Genomic DNA, 23,498 nt, shown 5'->3' on the forward strand with positions numbered 1-23,498 from the left:
AGTTCACAACCTGATGACAATTGACAAATGAGAATGATTCCTGTTGTCTACCGGTTCAACTATTCAATTGCTTCACCATCTCTCAGTTATATAAAGAAGAAACCCAAGGCCAGAAAGACACCATTGCAGCAACAGCAGTAGCATCTTGCCTTCTCTTCTGTTCCCAGCGAAAAGACTCATCACAGCTTCCATTGCAACCATGGCCTACCATCTGAGGTCCGCGAGTGTGCCTTCGAGCCCTCGCTCCAGTGAAACCAGTGTCGAGAAACAGCTACAGAGCCTAAAGGCAACCATCGCTCTGCCTTCCGTGACTGTCCAAACCATGAGCGACAACCTAACAAAGCTGGGGAGCATCTACAGCTGCATCGACGAGCTCACATGCTTACCTAGCAGCAGGCAGAGGAAGGCGGCTGAGGAGGATCTTGAGCGCTCTCTCGTCCTGCTCGATCTCTACAGTGCCATGCAAGAGAGCTTTGCATAGCTCAAGACCATTGTCCAGGAGATGGAATTGGCTCTTAGGCCAAGGTTTAGTCTTATGCCCACTTAGCCAAGAAGGCGCAGAAGCAGTTCAAGAAGATCAACAGCAAGGCTGCTTCTTACATTGAAGGAGGCAGGGTGGTCATGCTGTTGTCTGAAGCAAGAGAGATTGTTGTAGCGATCCTGGAATCAACACTGCAACTCCTGTCGAAGCAAGTTGTGATACCGAGTTCTGGCAAGCGGTCTCTTGTATCCAAGCCATTCCAGAAGAAGAGAGTTGTGTGTGAGGAGGAGCAGTTGCAGATGTTGGAGTTGGACATTGTCGATCTTGAGAGCGGAGTTGAGACTTTGTTCAGGAGGTTGATCCAGAGCATAGTCTCTCTTCTTAATGCTCTGAGCCTGTAGATCCATCATGAACCAACCCTAACCCTGCGATTAGCGTCCGACTTTTAGAGGATTTGCTGATCATGCAAACAATTTTGGTTGTGTATATATGTATGAGAGGAAGTGTACAGAAAATTACTTGACTGAGAAGCAAAGTTTTTGGTCTATTTCCTGTTGAAGATTTTCACTGTTCTTCTTTCTCTCGTGAAGAATTTTACTTTGTTTATGGTATCCCAAATGTTTATGCTGCCTAAATGTTTTGTTTTAAAGCATACAAAGGAAGTTAAACAATAGAAATAATTTCGAGGAATTCGCTCAAGATGATTGCACTGTTTTAGAAATACACATCATTAGTAGAGAAAATGAGTTGGTCGCGATATTCTTGTTCACATGAGATGTACCTCAACAGCAAGCACAGGGTGTACCTCAAATGGAGAGGTAAAAATGGATAGTCTGTTAGAGATGCTCAAGGTAGATCTTACCCTCCATAGCTAATACATGCAACTTCCAAGAAACCGATGCCTAAGCAATTACAAACGTGTGTTGAATCCTGCGCAACAAAGCAATAATTCTCTAAGAGGTGTATTTCTCAGGAAATTACAATCTTAGAAAACAACCTCCATTAAACAAGTGTTAGAGCAACTCCAAGAGAGTTGCTATCCAACTTGCTAAGCTAAAATTTAGCAAGTCAGTAAGAAAATCGTGATCTAACAGAGTTGCTATCTAGCTCTCTATCCCATCCAACTTGCCAAACTTTCCCTCACACTTACCAAACTTGGCAAGCCTCTGGCAAGTCAAATTATCTTGCCAAAGTGTGGTCCCACGTACAGTAATTGCTAGAATGAAGAGATTGTTGTAGTGCGAAATGGAGAGGCTGTTGGAGTGGAGGAGAGTGTATATTTTTAGAGAGGAACCTAGCTATTGGGATTTGGAGAGTGGGAAATGGATAGTCCGTTGGAATGAGCAACTCAATATGGAAGGAATCTTTTTGACTACTTGGATAGAGAGTCAAATGGAGAGGCAAAATGGATAGTAACAGCGGTGCAAGGTATAAAAATATTACGGCCATGCACGTACGCACTAGACTGAATTTTCATGATGATTCCTATTGCCGATTAATCGAACCTGACAATGTGATAATCTTCATTAGGATTACAAAATCACCAGCAAATTTGGCATGCTGCATGTGGATTCTCTTGAGATTGCCAAAGGTGCCACATGATGATTCAGCAGGCAAGAATTGAAGTCAACTGTTGCCTCCACTAGCATCGGCATAGCTCTTCATCTCCCATTGCTTAGCTTACTCATCGATGTCCTGATCTGGATCCAACATTAAACTAGGCTCCCGTGCACATCATTTTGCTGCTTACCTGAACAACAACAAAAGAAAAGGCATCAACTTGTCGTGTAGATAGATGGTTTTGTTGCAGCAGCACAACACCTCATTATCAATGGGATTCTTTCTGTCTACAAGGTTAGAGATGCCACTTCTTTGGCTTGTTTCATTATATATAGAGGCAATCACAGCTAAGGAGACACCATCACAGCAGTTTCTCTTCTTCTCCGTTCTTAGAGGAAAACAAAGCACAACGTCTTCTGCTACAGCCATGGCTTACCACCTCAGATTTGCTAGTGTGCCTTCCAGTCCTCGCTCCAACGAAATCAATGTTGATGAGAAGCTCCAGAACATGAAGACCATGTTCTCCTCATCATTTGTGACCATTGAAACCATGTGTGATGGTTTCAAAAAGCTTGGAGAAGTCTAAAACTACATTGGTGAGCTTGCGTGCTTACCCAGCAGCCAAGTTACGCGACAGAGGGGAGTAGTGGAGCAAGAGCTGGAGCGCTCACTTGTCTTGCTCGATCTCTGCAACACCATGCAAGAGAGCTTTGAAGACCTCAAGAGGAGCATCATGGACATGTAGATGGCTCTCAAGAGAGGAGAAGATGCAACTGTCCAAGTCATGATCCAGTCCAACATCCGATTGGACAAGAAAAAGCAGAAATAGTCCAGAAAGATCAGCAAGAAGTCCATTGCAGCTGATCAGGAAAACTGCAGGATCATCAAGCTATTGTCTGAAGCCAGAGAGATTGCCATCTCCATGCTAGAAATGTCATTGCATCTCTTGATCAAGCAAATTGAGGTGCCGAGTGCTAGCAAGTGGTCTCTTGTCTCCAAGACGTTCCAAAAGAAGAGAGTTGTGTGCGAGGCGGAGCAATTGCAGGAGTTAGAGTTGGACATTGTTGATCTTGAGAGTGGAGTTGAGGCTTTGTTCAGGACATTGATCTAGAGCAGGGTCTCTCTTCTGAATACTCTTAGTTTGTAGATAGATCATACAAAGTCCGACCGCCTGTGATTAGCATCCAACTTTTTGAGGACCTGCTAATCATCGAAACAATTTTGATGTACATATGAGAGAAAGTATATAGAAAGAAATTGGTTATAGAAAGCAAAGTTTGGATCCATATCATGCTGTCAAATTGTGTGCTCTCTTCATTAATTTTCCCATAACTTGACAAGGTTAACAGATAAACAGTTAAACGGTTAAAGAATCACCTGGAATTGGGGGCACATTTGAAGCTTGGTCATGTGAAAAGTAATTTACTCTAAAGATGTTATCATTATTGGCATCATGAAAACAATTAGTAGCAGCTCATGTCTGTATTTGAAAATAAGAGGTGAGATGGCCACTATTAATGTTCACATGGGATGTAGCTCAACAGCAGGCATAAGATCTTTATAAACCGGATCTTGCTCTCAACAACAGATAGCATGCCAGTTTCAGGAAGGTGGAATAGCATGCAAGGAATATGACAATAACCAGCACCATAGTAAGCTGCCATGTTGATTCTTGTAGCCAATACTTGGAACATGATGATACGATTCGGTTAGACCCAATGCATAATTAATTTAAACATCATGTGGATCATCTTGAAATCACAATATTCAGATTCTAAATACTGTAAGTATAGGCCAAACATGCCAGCAATGCAATCCCACATGAAGAATCTCTTTTTAAGCAGGTTCTTTTTAGAAAAATAAACGAACACATGTAGAATTGTGAATTCTTAAGTCAACTATTTGTCTAATTTGTGTCTCTTTTACTATAGAGGTTAGATGCAAATCTAACTCACCGGTCTTACAATCTGAATTAAACATTAAAGTACACACTCGTGCAATGAGTTTGCCACTTCTGATCGAGACATGACACTGATTATAAGCTCAACTACGGTTAGAGATGCCTCTCAAGATGAACAAACAAAAAAAGGGCATCAGCCTGTCAGGGAAATAGCTAGCTTCGTTGCAGCAACATGACATCTCATTGTTAATTTGATTCTTACTGTTTACAAGGTCAGGGATGCCACTTCTTTGGCTTGTTTTGTTATATATAGAGGCAAACCCATAACCAAGAAGACACCATAGAAGCAGTTCTCTTCTCTTCTGTTTTCAGGGAAAACAAAGCACTAGAGTTTCCTCTACAAATATGGCTTGTGAAGGACCGGGACTGACGACCAGTGGGGGGTAAATGGGAGCTTTTTTTTAATTCTCTCCAAGAACAAGGCCTATATCTCGATTGCCACCCAAACAACCTTGCTCCTAATCACCAAGATGAAACAAGTTAACTCATGACAAGATCACCTTAGAAACAACTAGAAAAGCTCAAAGCATAGCGAAAGCAAAGCAAATCGAGGCACCGAAAAACTTGCACAAGAGGAAAGCAAAACTACTACTAAACCTTCACTTGTCTAAGCATGCAAAGAATTAGGTACTGCACTCTCATCGCAAAGCTACAGGAAGCAACTTGCAAAGCTAACTGGCTATTGATCAAGTAATGATTGCCTAATCATTTCTCCCGTAGCATGAAATTGATGGTTAAACATTCATAAGTAAACAAGCCAAGCAGATGCTGCCGAACTTACGCAAGCTGCTGGTCCGCGGGTGACTTTCCAATAACAAGGTCAATTCCCAAAATAAGTAAGTTGCAAAAATCGAAACTTCCTATTTTCCAAAACCGGAACTTCCTGTTTTTCCTGCGCAGATCAAGATTCAAAGAAAATGGAAACTCGATCAAATGACGTCCAAACTTCACGAAATTTTAGCCAAAGGTTCACTCAGAAGAAGTAAGTCTTTGCCCAAAATATCTCCTTAAAAAGATCAATACTTCACCTTGAATTTCATGATTTTCATCAAAAACACAAGAGAACATGAATTTCGGGGAAATCCAAATCTAGACCAAATTAGTAAGGGATTTGAGGGGAAATCACAACAAGGTTGCTCATAAGGATCCCAACAAGCAAAACCCCCAATAGATCTCATGGGATTTGAAGCCAAATGCGAAGAACAAGAAATCCCCCAAAAATACCTCCAAAAATACCGAAAAGATAAATTTCAAATTCAAAGAGGATATAATATATGAGCCCAAAAGTGATCTTTGGATTACACCACCATATTCGGTTACGAGCCACTCCTACTCTACTCAAGCTTTGGATGACAAAAAGATCAAATCAAAGATTCTCTCATCTCTCTCACTCTCTCTCACCCAAAGGCTCTCACAAATAAATGAGAAACCCACCACCAAAGAGCCCAAGAGATGTAGCTGCCCCAACAGCCCACTCCACAAATATATACGCATTTGGCAAATGTATAAAATGCTCTTACATGAACCATACAACCCAAATACCCTATAGGGGTAAAATCGTCCAACTTTTTCTCGGTACATCGAACAGACCCAGCGCCTTCACGACTTCGCTTTGCCTTGACGCAAGCTTCGCGATGGTGTCACTCGTCCTCCAACTCGACATCTTTCGGCTGCACCGGACTCGCCCCCGGTTTTAAGGCTAAATCGGTCAAACCCTCTTGCACACCCTATATGCGTGACTCACCCTCGGTTTTGAGGCCAAACCGATCAAACCCTCTTGCACGCCTCACCCGACGTGACTCACCGATGTCGACGCGTGTCCAACCTCCGCCAAGCCTTCGACGCCTCCAAGTCTTTCGCTCCCGCTCTCAGGCCGCCTACTCGACGAGCCTCCGTCCCGCTGGACTCGACCGACGTTGTCTCCATGTCGTGTACTCTTGCTTTTCCATGCACCATGTGGATCGCCCATGACTCCGCCCGGACTCCTCGGGTCCCTTGGTCCAAGCCTACTCGTGTCCACCCTTCACGGCCCTAGTACATCAGCATGAACCTTTCACTTGACCTTCACCTCATGCCATCAACCGCCATGTCGCATCCAACACCTGCACATCCAAGCCAACAGACACAAACACATAAGATATGCTTTACACACACCACAACACAACTTACACAACACCACACCTCCGGTTAGTCGTTAGCATAATCATGCACATATGAAATATGGACAACCAGAAAAACCTCAAATCATCCAGTCAATCACTCATCACAAATAGACTAAGGCACATCTCAACTTGATCTCTCAGTATATAGAGGCAAACCCATAGCCAAGAAGACACCATAGAAGCAGCTTCTCTTTTCTTCTGTTTCCAGGGAAAAACAAAGCAGTAGCGTTTCCTCTACAAACATGGCTTGCCATCTCAGATCTACTAGTGTGCCTTCCAGCCCTCACTCCAATGAGATTGATGTTGAGGAATAGCTGCAAAGTTTGAAGATAATCATCTCCTCGTCTTCAACGACCATTGGAAGCATAAGCAATGGTTTAAGAAACCTTGGAGAAGTCTACAGCACCATCAGCAAGCTTGTGCGCTTACCCAGCAGCCACTTACACAGCAGAGGAAAGCAGTGGAGCAAGCGCTCGAGCAATCGCTTGTCATGCTCGATCTCTGCAACGCTATGCAAGAGAGCTTCTCTGAGCTCAAGGAAACCATCCTCGACATGCAGTTGGCATTCAAGAGAGGAGATCATACAGCTGTCCAAGCCAAGATCCACTCGTACATCCGTGTCACCAAGAAGGCGCAGAAACAATTCAAGAAAACCAACAAGAAGTCCACTGCAACATATCAAGAAAGTTGTAGGGTGATCAAGATGTTGTCTGAAGCCAGAGAGATTGCTGCTTCCATGCTGGAATCCTCATCGCATCTCTTGTCAAAGAAAATTGTGGTGCCAAGTTCCAGCAGGTGGTCTCTTGCCTCCAATACATTCCAGAAGAAGAGAGGTGTTTGTGAGGAGGAGCAATTGCAGGAGTTGGAGCTGGACGTTGCTGATCTTGAAAGTGGAGTTGAGTCTTTGTTCAGGACATTGATCCAGAGCAGAGTTTCTCTTTTGAATGCTCTTAGCTTGTAGATAGATCATGTAACAAGTCTGATCCCCTTGCGATTAGCATCCGCCTTTTAGAGGATCTGTTGATCATGAAAACAAATTTTGATGTGTATATGATACAAAGTGTACAGAAAAAATTACTCAATTTTGAAGCAAAGTTTTTGGTCCATTTCCTGATGTCATATTCGATTCGTCTTCTTTTTTGCAAAGAATTATTACACTTAAGAAAGCACTTTGCCATTTTTCCTCCAATGAAGTAAGTTGAGTAAATGGAGTGAAAATAACTACCATCTGCAGCAATCTCCCAAACAAATATAACCTGAATCATGTCACAAGATGCAAGCAGCAGTAAGTAAAAGATGCAGAATACATCTAAATCCTAGTAATCCGAACCGTGTAATCTTTACCTCCAGTCCTGGAGGAGCTCCATGGCGTGGCTCCGGTTTCAGACGGCCGGTGAAGTAGAGCGCGGTGGGACCGGAGCCTCCCGTCGAGCGTCCACACCAAGGCGCACGGCTCCTGCCCGAACATGGATGCAATGATACATGATTTGGCGGAGGAAAACACAAGGCCATGAGAAGGGGCAGATGCGACCGGAATATCTCTTCCCAAGATCGAATGCAGCTCTCAGATCGAATGCAGCCCTCCGACAGGTCCATGTCGCCGGCGGCGGGGTCGGCGGCCGTCGGCGAACGGGAATGTGGGCGACGGCGAGGCAAGAAAGAGCGTGGAGGATTGCAGGCGCAAAAGATGACTCATTTGGAAAATGCCGGACCCGATTTGGGGTTTTATGTAATTATTTGGATCGCGATTAATAGTAGCCTTCGCGATCAAATATGTGGCCGAGGTTCCGATTGAGATGCACATTTTTGTGGCAGCGGCGCTCCCCGTCGCCGGCTGCGGGAGTGGCGGAGACGGAGGCGGCTTCCACTACCCCTGTTCTGGATGGAGAGTCAAGTTCGCCACCTCCGGCAGGACACCCCCTGGCCACCGAGGCGCGAGGGCATCGGCGGCAAGACCCCCAGGGTCGCCGCCGCTGCCGTCGCGTGTTCGCCGCAAAAATCATGGGGTGGTTACCGCCATTCCCAGTCGCCGCAACCGAGCATTACGCTACGGCGACGATCTGGTGAGCCTCGACTCTCCCATTCCCAGATTCTCTCTTATTATTTTTTTATCTTTTCCCATCCGAAAAAGAATTTTTTATCCATGGTGAGCGTGCGCACCTTACACGTTCGAGCAAATTCGTTGCTGCTGCTAATTGCGAACATGACAGCGTGAAAACAACCTGAAACGAGGGAGCGATGCTGCGAGCGAGCACACGATGCAGAGCTGAACAGCTAGGACATGGCATCAGGTGATGGAACGCGGCTTGCTTGGGAACCTGCAAAGTCAACTAGATGTTCGTTCCTCCACCGGCAACTTGCAGGTTAATTAATCCATCTCACGATCTGGATCAGATGCTAATCTCAGACGGCCCTTCACCCGTGCAGGCGAGTTTGCTACCCATAATGCAGACATGACAGCTTCGTAATCGATGAGGTTCTTGGGTGGCTTCGGTTGCAGCGCATCAGCACTTGATCACACATGAGGATGATTCTTGCTGTCTGCTGGTTCAACCCACCAATTGCCTCCACCTCCTTCGCTATATAAAGAAGGAAACTGAAGCCTGGAAGACACAATCGCAATTTGCAGCAGCTTGCCTTCTCCTCCATTTGCAGCTTGTTTCCCCATACAAGCATGGCTTACCACCAGAGATCCACAAGCGTACCCTCGAGCCCTTGCTCCAACAAAGTCAGCATTGAGGAACAGCTTCAGGGCCTCAAGTCAATCGTCTGCTCACCTTCAGCGACCATCGAAACCATGGTTGATTGTCTCAGCAAGATTGGGAGCATCTACAACCGCATCAACGAGGTTACATGCTTGCCTAGCAGCCAGAGGAATGCAGTGGAGGAGGAGCTCGACCGCTCTCTCGTCCTGCTTGACCTCTGCAACGCAATGCAAGAGAGCTTTGCGGAACTCAAGACCAGTGCCCAGGAGATGCAGTCGGCTCTTAAAAGGGGAGACGATGCGTCCGTTCAGATCAAGGTCCAATCTTACGCCCGCTCTGCCAAGAAGGCACAGAAGCAGTGCAAGAAGATCAGCAACAATGCTTCTTCTGACAAGGAAGGATACAGGGTGATCAAGCTGATTGCTGAAGCAAGAGAAATTGTCATGGCAATGCTTGAATCGACATTGAACCTCCTGTCGAAGCAACTTGTGATGCCAAGTTCTAGCAAGTGGTCACTCGTCTCCAAGGCCTTCCAAAAGAAGACAGTTGTGTGCGAGGAGCAATTGCAGGAGTTGGAGTTGGACATTGTTGATCTTGAGAGCGGAGTTGGGACTTTGTTCAGGACATTGATCCAGAGCAGAGTTTCTCTTCTGAATGCTCTTAGCCTGTAGACAGATCATACAACTCTAACCCCCTGCGATTAGCATCCGCCTTTTAGAGGATCTGCTGATCAGCAAACAATTTTGTTGTGTACATATATATGTGACACGAAGTGTAGAGAAAATGATTGAATTGAGAGGCAAAGATTTTGGTCCATTTCCTGTTGTCAGTTCATATTTCTCTTGTGATAAATTTTATGGTGCTCATTCTTGCATAATACTTATAAAGGAACCCAAACAATAAACAAAATTTGGATGGCTTTGCTCACAACTATTACAGAAATACAGGTTGTTCAGTGTTACCTAATGAGTTGGTCATGATATTCTTGTTCACATGAGTATGTACCTCAGTAGTAAGCACAAGATCCTTATACAGTGGATCTTGCTTTCCAGAGCTAAAACATGCCAGCTCCAAACCACGAGAGGGTATATTGTAGTTACCAATGAGTATCGATTCCTTTGGAAAATAAAAGTGTATGGTTCTCTTAATGCTTTATTTTCTCAAGAAACTATACTATCTGCTTTAGTCTATTTATGAACATGGCTAACCTGTGTATGTATAACCAGACCTACCAAAATAAATCGATGGTTCTTTACATTTCCTTTTCTTATTACTTTGGTCTTTCAGACAAAACTATCTACTTTCAGACATGGTAAATTAGTATAGGCGAGTGTTTAGAAACCAGATTTTTTTTTTGAAAAAAAAATAGAAACCAGATAACTTAAAAGACACCGATACAGATAATGTATGCATGACTGTGTGATAAGCTCAATTTTTGGCACAACATGCACTAGCAAATCCAAAAACTTCTACAGCAGATACGTGGATCATCTTCAGGTTGCCAAGGGTGCTTGATACTACAATGCCTTTTTTCTTAGGAACAAAAAACTAAAGATGCCAAATATTTGAGGATTCATCAGAACCAGGCAACAGAGCAGCAGCCCTGAACAATGAAGTCAACTGTTCCACCAGCACGGCACAGCTCTTCATATCCCATTGCATATTTGCTCAATAACGTCATGATCTGGACCCAACATTGAACTAGGCACCCGACCACTCGTGCGCACCATTTTGCTGCTTACCTGAACAACAAAGGAGGAAAAAGGCATCAGCTTGTCATGCATATAGGTGGTTTTGTTGCAGCAGCACAGCACGTTCTATCGATTCTTGCTGTCGGTACTGTTAACGACGCCATTTGTTCAGTAAATGCAGTTAAATAGTCTGGTATTCCAACTTAAGATGTCACTGCCGTCTACATTTTGTATCGTTGACATTTAACAAGATTTAAATCTTCATGCGTCCATCCAATAGGCAAGCCAGAGGCACCTACATACATCACATAAAACTAATCTTAGAAACACTTCATTGGCTTTGGAGGTAAGTAATTAAGATTTTTTTTTTACCAAGCATCTTAACTTATGCTGCAGAACAACCCATGTTTCCAGAGTATAACAGGTTACCAAGCGTTTGCAGAACTAATTGCAGAGCTGAACAGCTGGCACATGGCAGTGGCAAACCTAATATCCGGATCGGGATCAGGTGATGAAACACGGCTTGCTTGGGAACCTGGAGCTGGAGGTGAGCAAAGTCAACTAGCTGTTCGTTCCTCCACCGGCAACTTGCAGTTCAATTAATCCATATCAGTATCTCACGATCTGAATCAGATGCTAATCTCGACGCCACCTTCGCCCGTGCAGGCGAGTTTGCCATCTATAATGCAGACATGACAGCCTCCTAATCAAGTTTAATGAGCGATGAGGTTCTTGCGAGCCTTCGATTGCAGTGCATAAGCACTTGATCACACATGAGAATGATTCTTGCTGTCTGCTGGTTCAGCAGACCAATTGGCTCCACCCCCTTCGCTATATAAAGAAGGAAACCGAAGCCTGGAAGACACCATTGCAGCAGCTTGCCTTCTCTTCCATTTCCAGCGAAAAGAGGCTTCGCCTCCGTAGCTTCTCCCATACCAAGCATGGCTTGCCACCAGAGATCCGTGAGTTTACCCTCAAGCCCTCGCTCCAATGAAGCCAGCATTGAGGAACAACTGCAGGGCCTCAAGTCAATCGTCTGCTCACCGTCAGCGACCATCGAAACCATGGTTGATGGTCTGAGCAAGATCGGGAGCATCTACAGCCGCATCAACGAGGTCACATGCCTGCCCAGTAGCCAGAGGAAGGCGGTGGAGGAGGAGCTCGACCGCTCTCTTGTCCTGCTTGACCTCTGCAATGCCATGCAAGAGAGCTTTGCGGAGCTCAAGACCAACGTCCAGGAGATGCAATTGGCTCTTAAAAGGGGAGATGCTGCGTCTGTTCAGACCAGGGTCCAGTCTTATGCCCGCTCTGCCAAGAAGGCACAGAAGCAGTGCAAGAAGATCAGCAACAAGGCTTCTTTTGACAAGGAAGGATGCAGGGTGATCAAGCTGATTGCTGAAGCGAGAGAGATTGCCGTGTCAATCATTGAATCGGCATTGCATCTCCTGTCGAAGCAAATTGCGATGCCGAGTTCTAGCAAGTGGTCACTCGTGTCCAAGTCATTCCAAAAGAAGAGAGTTGTGTGTGAGGAGGAGCAATTGCAAGGGTTGGAGCTGGACATTGTTGATCTCGAGAGCAGAGTTGGTACTTTGTTCAGGACATTGATCCAGAATAGAGTTTCCCTTCTGAATACTCTTAGCTTGTAGAGAGATCATACAACTCTGACCCCTGCGATCATCATCCGCCTTTTAGAGGATTAGCTGATCATCCAAACAAATTTTTGATGTACATATATATGATACAAAGTGTACAGAAAATTATTCAACCGAGAGGCAAAGTTTTTGGTCCATTTACTGTTGTCAGCTCATATTTCTCGTGTGACTACTTTTATGATGTTCATTCTTGCCTGTGATTCCTATATGTTTTACATCATATAAAGAGAATCCAAATAATAAATAAAACTTTTATGGCTTTGCTCACCACTATTTTAGAAATACAGGTTGTTCAGTGTTACCTAATGAGTTGGTCTTGATATTCTTGTTCACATGAGGATGTGCCTCAACAGCAAGCACAAGATCCTGATACAGTGGATCTTGCTTTCCAGAGCTAAAACATGCCAGCTCCAAACCATGAGAGGTTCTATTGTAGTTACCAATGAGTAGGGATGAAAGTGGTATGGATATTATCTATCCGTTCGTCCGACCGAAAAGGTTCAGACACTCAAATGGTAAGTTCGTATCCGAATCCGGACATTCAATATCCGTACCATATTCGAATCCGGATACTCAAAGTTGCATTCCTAAGATCCGAATAGGATGAATATCAATATTCGATACATCTTGTCACTATTCGTATCCGAATTCGATCCAAAAAAAATAACTATCTGTATTTATATCCGCAATATCCGTTCGTATCCGATCCGTTTTCATCCCTACCAATGAGTGTTGATTCCCTTGGAAAATAAAAATGTATGGTTCTCTTAATGCTTTATTTTCTCAAGAAACTATACTATCTACTTTTGCCTATTTATGAATATGGCTAATCTGTGTCCGTATAACTAGACCTACCAAAATAAATTGACGGATCTTTACATTCTTCTTTTCTATTATTTTGCTTCTTTCCAGCAAAACTATATTTGACTTATGCATGGTAAATTAGTATAGGCAAGTGTTTAGCAACCCGATAACTTACAAGACACCAATACAGAAAACACATGCACTAGACCGAATTTCATGGTGAATTTTTTTTTTGTGATAACTGAAGCATGACAATGTGATAAGCTTAATTTGGAACACAAAATGCAGTAGCAAATCCAAAAACTTCTACAGCAGATACGTGGATCATCTTCAGGGGGACAGATGCTTGATGCTGCAACACTTTTTGTTTAGGAATAAAGAAACTAAAGATGCCAGCTATTATGCATGTGTATGCATCAGAACCAGGCAACAGAGCAGCAGCCATGAACACTTGAACTGTGAAGTCAACTGCTCCACCAGCACGGCAGCACGTAGCAACCAGCATCGGCAAAGCTCTCCTTATCCCATTTCATAGCTTGCTCACAGACGTCGTGATCTGGACCCAAACATTGAACTAGGCACTCGTGCACATCATTTTGCCGCTTACCTGAACAACAACAAAGGAAAAGGCATCGGCCTGTCATGCCGATAGGTGGTTTTGTTGCAGCAGCACAGCACCTTCTATCAATGAGATTCTCGCTATGGATACTGCCAACGACGCCATTTCTTCAGTAAATGCAGTTAAATAGCCAGGCATTCCAACTGAAGATGTCACTGCCGTCTACATTTTGTATCATTGCCATTTAACACGATTCAAATCTCCATAGAGTCCATCAATAGGCAAGCCAGAAGCCCCCTGCATACAGCACATAAAACATTCTGGGTAAGTAAATAAGAAAAGTTTTTGCCAAGCATCTTAACTTATGCAGAACAACTCATGTTTCCAGTGTAGTATAACAGGTTAATTACCATTTGCCAAGCGATTGCAGAACTAATTTCACAAGAAAGCTTACAAATCCTTACAGGTTCAGCTCCGCCAAAACCAAAGGTGTAGTTCCTGAGATGAATGCGCGACGAGAACGACAGGAGAACCTCACCGTTGAGCTCCGACCAGGGTCCACGGCTTCACGCCAAGGCACCTCGCCGCCGCCGGAACATGGATGCATGATTTGGCCGAGGAAAGCACGAGGAGACGCAGATGCGACCGGAAGATCCCCTCCCAAGACCGGCCGCAGCTCTCCGGCAAGACCATGACGATGGCGGCGAGGGCGGCGGTTGTCGGCGGATGTGAAGGGGGCAACGGCCATGGGGGAAGAGCGACTGAAAGATGGCAGGCACAAAAATAGGGAGGAATTTGGAAAATGCCAGGTCCGGTATTGGGGGGTTTATTGTAAATAATCGGATCGCGATTAATAATTGCGATCCAAATAAGGGTTGTTTATGTAAATAATCGAATAATCGCGATCCGAATCAGGGGGTTCTATGCAAAAGTGTTCCGATAAGGTGCCATGTTCCACGGCCGTATCGATCCCCTTCCGGTCGCCGGCGGCGGGAGGAGTCGCGCGGGTGGAGGCTTGTGGAGACGCTTGTGGGCGAGATACGCGAGGGCACCGGCGGGGCGGCACACCCGCCGCTGACTGCGGGCTTGCGGCGATGCCGCCGCTCTCAATCGCCGCAACAGAAGACTCCGGCGACGATCTGGTCAGCGTCGCCTCCCTCCCCTTTCCATCACCAACTCCTCCTGTTCCCCCTTCCGAGAAATTATCCGCGGCAAGCGTGTGCATCCGCGGCAGCTGCTAATGGCGACATGACAGCGCGATTGTAAGTTCAATCATTCAGGACCTGCATATTTGCAGGAACACGTGGTGATCGAGGACGCTTCGCTGCGAGCGAGCACCCAATGCAGAGGTCCACGGCTGGGAGACACGGCACGCCTCTCAATTGATCCACCGGATCGGAATGCTTGGGAACCTGGAGCTGGAGGTGAGCCAAGTCAACTATCTGTTCGTTTCTCCACCGGCAACTTGCAGCCTTGCAGGTTTGATTAACACATCTCACGATCTGGACCAGATGCTAGTCTCGACGGCCCTTCACCCGTGCAGGCGAGATTGCTACCCATAATGCAGACATGACAGCCTCGTAATCAAGATCGATGAGCGATGAGATTCTTGGGAGGTGGCTTCGGTTGCAGCGCATGAGCACTTGAGTACACATGAGAATTATTCTTGTTGTCTGCTGGTTCAGCTGGGCAATTGCCTCCACCTCTTTTTCGCTATATAAACAAGGAAGCCGAAGCCCGGAAGACACCATTGCAGCAGCTTGCCTTCGATCTGTTTTCTCTCATACTCCCAGTAGCTTCAGAGCATCAATTCCAAGGATGGCCTGCCACCTGAGATCTGTGAGTGTGCCTTCGAGCCCTCGCTCCAATGAAACCAGTGTTGAGGAACAGCTACAGAGCTTGAAGGCAACCGTCTCTTCGCCTTCAGCGACCATCGAAACCATGGTTGGTGGTCTGAGCAAGCTCGGGAGCATCTATGACCGCATCGATGAGCTGCTCACATGCTTACCCAGCAGCCAGAGGAAGGCAGTGGAGGAGGAGCTCGAGCGCTCCCTCGTCCTGCTTGACCTCTGCAGCGCCGTGCAAGAGAGCTTTGTGGAGCTCAAGACCAGCGTCCAAGAGATGCAGTTGGCTCTCAAAAGAGGAGATGATGCTGCTCTTCAGACCAGGGTTCAGTGTTACTCACGCTCAGCCAAGAAGGCACAGAAGCTGTTCAAGAAGATCAACAAGAAGACTGCTTCTGACATGGAAGGCTGCAGGGTGATCAAGCTGATTGCTGAAGCGAGAGAGACTGCCGTGTCAATCCTTGAATCGACATTGAATCTCCTCTCGAAGCAAATCGCGATGCCGAGTTCCAGCAAGTGGTCACTCGTCTCCAAGTCGTTCCAAAAGAAGAGAGTTGTGTGCGAGGAGGAGCAATTGCAAGGGTTGGAGCTGGACATTGTTGATCTTGAGAGTGGAGTTGGGGCTTTGTTCAGGACATTGATCCAGAGCAGAGTTTCTCTTCTCAATACTCTTAGCTTGTAGACAGATCATACAACAATTCTGACCCCTTGCGATTAGCATCCGCCTTTTAGAGGATCTGCTGATCTAGAAGCAAATTTTTGATGTACATATATATGAAAGGAAGTGTACAGAAAATTAGATAATGAAGAAGCAAAGTTTTTGATCCATTTCCTGTGACCTTTCTCTTGTGAAGAATTTTATGGGAGTTTCTGTTTGCCTAATTTTTTGTGCATCATATAAAGGGAATCAAGACAATACATAAAATTTATACTGTTTTTCTCACCATTATTACATAGTTATAGAAATACAGGTTGTTCAGTCAGTGCTCACAATTAGTTGAGTCGGTCATGATATTCTTATTCACATGAGCTGTGCCTCAACAGCAAGCACAAGATCCTTTATAGTGGATCTTGCTCTCCATGCATAAACATGCCAGCTCCAAACCACCAGGGTTGATCTCTTAGTTACTGATGAGTGTTAATCCCTAGGAAAATAAATACATATGGATTTCTTAATGTTGTATATCTCAGGAAATTATACTCGCTATGTACTTCAGTCTATTTATGAATAACCTGATCATCCAAAATAAATTATCTAACAATTTTTATGAATGATGCATAGTAAATTCGTATAGGCAACTGTTTAGCAACCAGATAAGAGATGATGTATCCAGTAGACTGAACTTTTAATTTTTTATGATGATTATTGCTGCTGCCACAGGAGCACAAAATACACTAGTGATGCCACAATATTATACGACACGTATGAGGATCATCTTGAGAATTGAGATTGCCAAAGATGCTACACGCTGCAATTAAACAAAAAAAAACACGGCAGCAATACTGCATGAGGGTTCTTAAGAACCAGGAGACAGTCTAGCAGGCATGACCACATGAGCAATGAAGTCAACTGCTGCCTCCAACACTCACCAGCATTCAGCAACAAGCATCGGAGACAGCTCTTCAGCTCCTATTTCATAGCTTGCCTCAACCATGTCATGATCTGGATGTAACATAAACTACTCACTCGTGCACACCAAATTGCCTCTTGCCTAAACAAACAGGCAAACATAAAGCATCAGCCTGTCATGCAGATCGGTGGTTTTGTTGCAGCTGCACAGCACCTCCCATACATGAGATTCCTGTTGTCGATACCATCAATGATGCCATCTCTTCATGTTGTTTGGTTATATAAAGAGGCGAACTATAGCCTAGTTGTCACCATGGAAGCAATTCTAGAGAACAAGAGAGCACCACAATTTCCACTACTACCATGGCTTACCACCTCAGATCTGCTAGCGTACCTTCCAGCCCTTGCTCCAACGAAATCGACGTTGATGAGCAGCTCCAGAGCATGAAGGCAACAATTTCCTCATCATCTAGCACCAATGGAACCATGTGCGATGGTTTTAGAAAGCTTGGAGACATCTACAACTACATAGGAGAGCTTGCATGCTCACCCAGCAGCCAAGTTACACGGCAGAGGAAAGCAGTGGAGCAGGAGCTGGAACGCTCGCTTGTGTTGCTCGATCCCTGCAACACCATGCAAGAGAGCTTTGGAGAGCTCAAGGAAAACATCCTGGACATGCAGCTGGTTCTCAAGAGAGGAGATGATGCAGCTGTCCAAGTCATGATCCAGTCCCACATCCGATTGGCAAAGAAGGCACAGAAACAGTTCAAGAGGATCAGCAAGAAATTTGATATATTTGATCAGGAAAGCTACAAGGTGGTCAAGCTGTTGTCTAAAGCCAGGGAGATTGCTGTCTCCATGCTAGAGTCCTCGCTGCATCTGTTGACGAGGCAAATTGCAACGCCAAGTTCTAGCAAGTGGTCTCTGGTCTCCAAGACATTCCAGAAGAGAAGAGTTGTTTGTGGAGAGGAGCAATTGCCGGAGTTGGAGTTGGACATTGTTGATCTTGAGAGCGGAGTTGAGGCTTTGTTCAGGACATTGATCCAGAGCAGAGTTTCTCTTCTGAATGCTCTTTGCTTGTAGATAGATCATACAACAAGTCTGATCCCCTGCAATCAGCATCCGCCTTTTAGAGGATCTGCTGGTTACGAAACAATCTTGATGTATATAATAGTGTACAGAAAATACTCAACAAAATGAAAGGAAGTTTTGATTCATTTCAAGTTGTCAGTCCTACACTTTTCCTTAATCCTTCATTTGAAGTTTGATCGGTAAAAGGAGGTAAATTTACTCAAAAGATGCTCACTATTATTGGCAACCATAAAAATTTAGTAGAAAGTTCATGTCTGTAAATGAGATGATCACTGCTAATTCACATGGGATGTGGCTCAACAACAGGCACAAGATCCTTGTAAAGTGGATCATGCTCCCATAACTCATAGCATGCCAGTTTTATCCATGAGATTTGAGCTAACAATTCTTAATTGTTCAAAAGTCAAATGGAATGACACGAAGGGCATATATGACAGCAGCAAGCATACTAGAGTAAGCTGCCATGCTGCTTCATGCTGCCAATACTTGAAACATGACAATGTGATTCAGTTAGACCTAATGGGAAAAAATAAAAAATAACCTAGTGTGTTCATCATCTTGAGATTGCAAAACTCACATTCCAGCGATGCCAACAGGACAGCTCTTATTCTCCCATTTCGTTTCATGCTCAGCAATACCTTGGCTCATGTGCACAAGTTTGCTACCAGTAACTAGGACATGATAGCCTGATATGGTTGTCTAGATGCCTTGCACGCTTGGTTGGGATATGATAGAAGAGCATCGCATTTTGTTGCATCAACAGAGTACCTCATTATCAGTAAGATCATATCTGTCCACAAGGCCAACAATGACACTTCTTCTCCTTGTTTCAATATATATAGAGGCAAGCCATACCTGGTCGGCACCATTGCAGTGTAGGTCCTCTTCTTCCTTGCACTTCTAGGTAAAGGAAATAACTAAAACTTCCCATACAACCATGGCTGCAACCTCAGATCCGCTAATGTGCCTTCCAGACCTTGCTCCAATGAAATCAATGTTGAAAAACAGCTGCAGAGCTTGAAGGCAGTAATCATCTAATCCTCTGCAACAATTAAAACCATGTGTCACGATTTGAGAAAGCATGGAAAAGTCTATAATTACAATGGCAAGTTCGTGTATTGACCTATTAGCCAGATTACACAACAAAGGAAAGTAGTGGAAGAAGAGCTGAAGTGATCTCTGATCTTGCTTAACATCTGCAATGCATTGCAAGATAGCTTCTCCGAGCTCAAAGCAAGCATCATGGACATGCTGCTGGCTCTCAAGAGAATTTCAGGCCAACAGGCCTACACCTGTGTCACATTCAAGAAGATCAATAAGAAGTCCCCTGTAGCTGATCAGGAAAGCTGCAGGATCATAAAAATCTTGTGTGAAGCCAGAGAGATTGCCATCTTTGTTCTAGCAACTTTTGCTGAAACAAATTGTGATTCCATGTTCTAGCATATGGTCTGTGGTCTCCAATATATATCCCATAAGAGATGCATTGTCTGTGAAGATGAGAAATTGCAGGAGTTGGAATTGCACATTTGTTGCTCTTGAGAGTGGAATTGAGAATTGAGGCTATGTTCATGACATTTGATCCAAACAGTCAAGCAATTCTTTTTTTTTTTCGAAAGACCCCAAACAGTCAAGCATTCATTCATACTGAAGATGCTGCTACTAGTAGTACTACTACCGCCTACATTTTGTTGTTTAAATTGCCAAGCATCTTTATATGCAAAGTAAGTAGGTGATTTTGATGTTTCCAGCCGATTCACACAACCAAACAACTATGCACTACATCTCCTTTTTTTTTCAAGAGGCTAACTATCAACTGAAGTCCGAATGCAAGACTCGAGCAACAACAGGCAAAAGCTGCACGACGACATTCAGATCCAAGCGATTTCTGCTCCGCCAAACCAATTGAAGATGCAGCCTTTTACATTGGTCCAGACGTCCGGAGGCGCAGAGCGTCGGGGTCGGGGAAGCCACAGGAACGCTCGCCTGTGAGCCTCCTCCGCATCGAGGCCTCGGCGGTCGGCACCGCCGGGAGGCGGGGGAGAGGGAGGAGAGGAGAAGACGAGGAAGGGCAGGTGCGGGTGAAAGATCCGCTACAGCACTCCGACTCCGGCAAGCCTATAACACCGCCGCCGCAGCTGCTGCCGCCGGTGGACGGGAGTTTAGGGGGGCTTAATGCAAAAATCGGGATCGCGATTGTTATCCACGATCCATCTTATGGGGTCTTTTGAAACAATGTGCTGACTAAGGCCCTCTCAGAGTTGACCATGGCAGTCTTCGTGTTGACCGTCGGTGAGCTCCTCCCGCTCCCGCCACCGCTCGACGACGTGCTGCGCCCGCCGCTTTTCTCGCCGATCTCCTCCCCTTCCAGAGAGCGCTGCCGGACTCGGCCGCGCCCCAGCTCGACGTCCAGCTGCTCCACCTCGCGCCACTCGAAGTCGATCCGCCCCTACTATCAGAGCTCTAGCTCCGAGGACAACGGTCACAATTCACAAGGATCGTAGACGACTGCGATTTCTTGCCGCGAGAAGAGCGCCGCCCTCAGGAGAACCGGAGCTTGTACTTGCAGTTTCAGCTGCTTGGTCGATCGAGTGGTCGGTTGACGAGGAGTTCTCCAGGGATTGACACCATGACCCGCCTAGCTACTTGGAACCACGCCTGACGCCGCCGATGCCCCACAAGCCGGCGGAGAGACCGCCGGCGGAAACTCCAGCGGCGCCGTCGCCGTGCCGCGCGATCCATGCCGTCGAGGCAGGGAAACGACCAGGTCAAAGCGCAGCAAGTTGAAATTTGGACCGCGATCTGACGGCTGGCAGGGCCCCAGGGTGGAAGGTAAATGAAATACCGTCCACCCCCGGAAGGAGGCCGCAGGCGCTCTGCCTCGTCAGAAACAGAGTCGACGCCGGACGCCGTGGCGCGGTGCTCCACCGGCCGATCGAGTGGTCGGTCGACGAGGAGCTCTCCAGGGATGACACCATGACCCTTTGCCCTTTGCCTGGGATCGGCGCGCTTGGACGCCTCAAGCAATCCTTCTTCGGAGGAGCTGCGCTAGACGAAGCCTCGTCGGCAGGCGTCCGGGGCGCACCGCAACGTCGTCGCCAGGTGCCTCGAGCCGAGCGAGCAGGTCCTCGTCCACCGACGCCGCGCGCGCCTCGGGAGGCCTCGACGCTGGCGACGACGCTCGTCGGAGCATCACCGGCAGCTAGCCAGCGCCAGCGTTCTGCCTTCAGCTCGTCCTGTTGGCTTTTGAATCCATGGGCCGCGGTGAACGGGGCGAGCAGTAGCGGCGGAGACGTGGCGGCACTCCGGCGGCGAGGCGACGCGCAGAGCGCAGGTCACGGACGGAGTCCCTGGCTCCCTGGCGGGTCGGGGACTCGGGGCCTCGCGGTTCGGTCAATCGGGACTCGCTTGCGGTTCGGTCATTGTGGGTCGCACGAGCTCCATCTGACGGTTGGTAGGCACCCAGGGGGTGGACGGTACCGTCCACCCGGTCGGTATCTGAAACACCGTCCGCCCCCCGTGGGGTCGCCAGGACGCCGTCTCCGCCGCACGCCGGGGCTCACCGGAGCGCCGCCGAGTTGGGCCGCCTCTTGCTTCCCTCACTCTCCTCCCAGCCGCCCAAGCTTGCACCACTCACGCCTCTCGGCTTCAGCTTTGCCCAGCAGCTCTGCTGCAACTGCCGTAGATGTTCTTACGAAAAGGGTCATGCTCTTACTACTAGTCACGAAAAGGGTCGTGTTCTTACTAGTCAGATCATGGCTGCAAGTCCAGTAGATGTTACTTCACGGCGCGAGAAAAGTGCCGCCCGAGGAGGAGAAGCTGAGCTTGTACTTGCAGTAGGAGTGTAGGACAGAGTGATGGTGCTTGGCTGAAGATGCTCTCCGTTCGTTGTCTGAACGATGCTGGCTGTCAGCAACCCAGTTCATGGAGGCTGGACCGTGAGAGAAGATCTCATTCCAATCATGATCTTTACAGAATTACAGGGTTCAAGCAGGCCCAATCTGCCTAGTACTACTACTGCATTCCTAGAAGAATAAGCTATTCCTCAACGACAAAAGGATCCGTCCTCATTGGAAGTGGAATCCAACGATCAATGCACGCCCATGCCGCCGACGATGTCGGCGAAGTCACCCTCGTCAGCGCAGGGGATGGTGAGGCCGCCGCATCGGTGGTCAAAGCCGAACTCATCCTCCACCCGCTTCAGCATCGTTACGAACGCCGGGTGGCTCAGGCACGCCGTCGGGATCACCAGCCGCTTCCTCCCCTCGCCGACGTACACCGCCAGGTGGCCCCTCGGCACGTCCGCCGCCGCCGACGGCGACCGGCTCCGGGCCAGGTGCAACCTCGTCAGCAGATGCCCCAGCTTCCCCGCCATTTCTAGCTTCTACCTTGATGATGGCCACACGAGTCGAAGTTCACTGGCTATTGAAGGGTGAGAACTGAGCTTGCTAGTTTATCCGATTGTTCAAGAGTGAGTTGGAAGAGTTGTGAGAGCCAAGGCTTCGTTTTTATAGGTCAGATCATCATGGAGCCAACCTTTCAGCGATCAATGCTTAGCAATAAACAAAAACAACTTTAGGCAATCAAGAATGGAAGCAGTGTAGTGGCACCACTTGCAGTATGTGCCGTAGCAGTTTCTTGTTGGCAATCAAGCTGGGGGCACGTCACATGGTCCACTGCACGCATGCCTAAAAGTGTCTTCTCGCAGCATCTATCATCGACATGATCTTGCTGCAAGTAGCTGCCTGCCTTAGTCGAGTAGACGCATGCTGGGCAACAGTACGGATGCATTGTACCTTGCACCAAAGGAGGAGGGCGCCGACCACGACCATGACCAGCTCAAGATCAGGCAGCTCTGGCCCAGCCGGCCGGTTCATTCTTGGGCAAGAGCGTCCCACTCATCTGAAGGTCATACAGGTACTCTCTAATCTGAGTAGGTGAGGAGATGAACTGAAGAGGTAGGACTCATTTGGAGGAAGAATCTCACGCTGATTTTGCATCGAAACTGTTCTTCCAGGCGGACCCGAGATAATAAGTTATCGGCTGCATGATTGCAGGGACACAGGGAATTCTTTGTTCATGTTCTTGCTGTATCTGCTACCATCGATTATACATTATACCATATATGGTATGATATCATCATCATCTGCACTGCACAGAGATTGGAAGGCGTGTCGTGAGCAAACTGTCTGAATTTTTTAGAGCCTGCATGAATGGCTGCATGGAGCAAGGAGCTGATTGAGCACATGGGCTGCGTGCATCTTCGAGCTCCAAAGTTGTCGAGGCACACTGTGGCTCCATACCGGGCTGATGGAAACCAGCGGCAACGAGATCAAACTTCACATGGATCGTCCTGGATGGGGTCCTCTGGAATTCTGAGGCATCAACCCCACAAAGGTAGGTGGTGGAAAAGAAGAATTT

At 46.7% G+C, this 23,498-nt stretch overlaps 5 protein-coding genes and 3 pseudogenes across 6 annotated transcripts; 7 read left to right on the top strand and 1 right to left on the bottom strand.

Moving 5' to 3' along the window:
- Positions 1–199: 199 nt before the first annotated feature.
- LOC101777344 lies at positions 200–882 on the top strand (annotated as a pseudogene).
- A 1,586-nt stretch (positions 883–2,468) lies between these two features.
- On the top strand, positions 2,469–3,188 carry LOC105913480 (annotated as a pseudogene).
- Positions 3,189–6,010: 2,822 nt separating this feature from the next.
- Positions 6,011–7,360, top strand: LOC101777754 (annotated as a pseudogene).
- A 624-nt stretch (positions 7,361–7,984) lies between these two features.
- On the top strand, positions 7,985–9,684 carry LOC111255713. The gene is made up of 3 exons (XM_022827448.1): positions 7,985–8,226; positions 8,374–8,499; positions 8,591–9,684. Exon 3 carries the CDS (start codon positions 8,838–8,840, stop codon positions 9,537–9,539), a length of 702 nt encoding a protein of 233 aa, XP_022683183.1. The 5' UTR covers positions 7,985–8,226; positions 8,374–8,499; positions 8,591–8,837; the 3' UTR covers positions 9,540–9,684.
- A 1,400-nt stretch (positions 9,685–11,084) lies between these two features.
- Positions 11,085–16,246, top strand: LOC101778569. Of its 2 annotated transcripts, XM_022827361.1 has the most exons (3): positions 14,473–14,716; positions 14,872–14,998; positions 15,086–16,246. In XM_022827361.1, exon 3 carries the CDS (start codon positions 15,228–15,230, stop codon positions 16,098–16,100), a length of 873 nt encoding a protein of 290 aa, XP_022683096.1. In that variant the 5' UTR covers positions 14,473–14,716; positions 14,872–14,998; positions 15,086–15,227; the 3' UTR covers positions 16,101–16,246. The 2 variants fall into 2 exon arrangements, with proteins under 2 accessions (XP_022683097.1, XP_022683096.1); XM_022827362.1 differs by lacking the exons at positions 14,473–14,716; positions 14,872–14,998 and adding an exon at positions 11,085–11,106.
- LOC111257567 lies at positions 11,130–13,867 on the top strand. Its single transcript, XM_022827363.1, has one exon. It carries the CDS (start codon positions 11,501–11,503, stop codon positions 12,203–12,205), a length of 705 nt encoding a protein of 234 aa, XP_022683098.1. The 5' UTR covers positions 11,130–11,500; the 3' UTR covers positions 12,206–13,867.
- Positions 16,247–16,916: 670 nt separating the features above from the next.
- On the top strand, positions 16,917–18,091 carry LOC101786245. The gene has a single exon (XM_022827711.1). The coding sequence runs from the start codon at positions 17,352–17,354 to the stop codon at positions 18,069–18,071; it is 720 nt and encodes a 239-aa protein (XP_022683446.1). The 5' UTR covers positions 16,917–17,351; the 3' UTR covers positions 18,072–18,091.
- A 3,555-nt stretch (positions 18,092–21,646) lies between these two features.
- On the bottom strand, positions 21,647–22,538 carry LOC101778982 (auxin-induced protein 15A). The gene has a single exon (XM_004972937.2). The coding sequence runs from the start codon at positions 22,450–22,452 to the stop codon at positions 22,168–22,170; it is 285 nt and encodes a 94-aa protein (XP_004972994.1). The 5' UTR covers positions 22,453–22,538; the 3' UTR covers positions 21,647–22,167.
- Positions 22,539–23,498: the final 960 nt, after the last annotated feature.

Source organism: Setaria italica, chromosome VI, assembly GCF_000263155.2.
Source record: "Setaria italica strain Yugu1 chromosome VI, Setaria_italica_v2.0, whole genome shotgun sequence".
Classification (NCBI taxonomy): Eukaryota; Viridiplantae; Streptophyta; class Magnoliopsida; order Poales; family Poaceae; genus Setaria; species Setaria italica.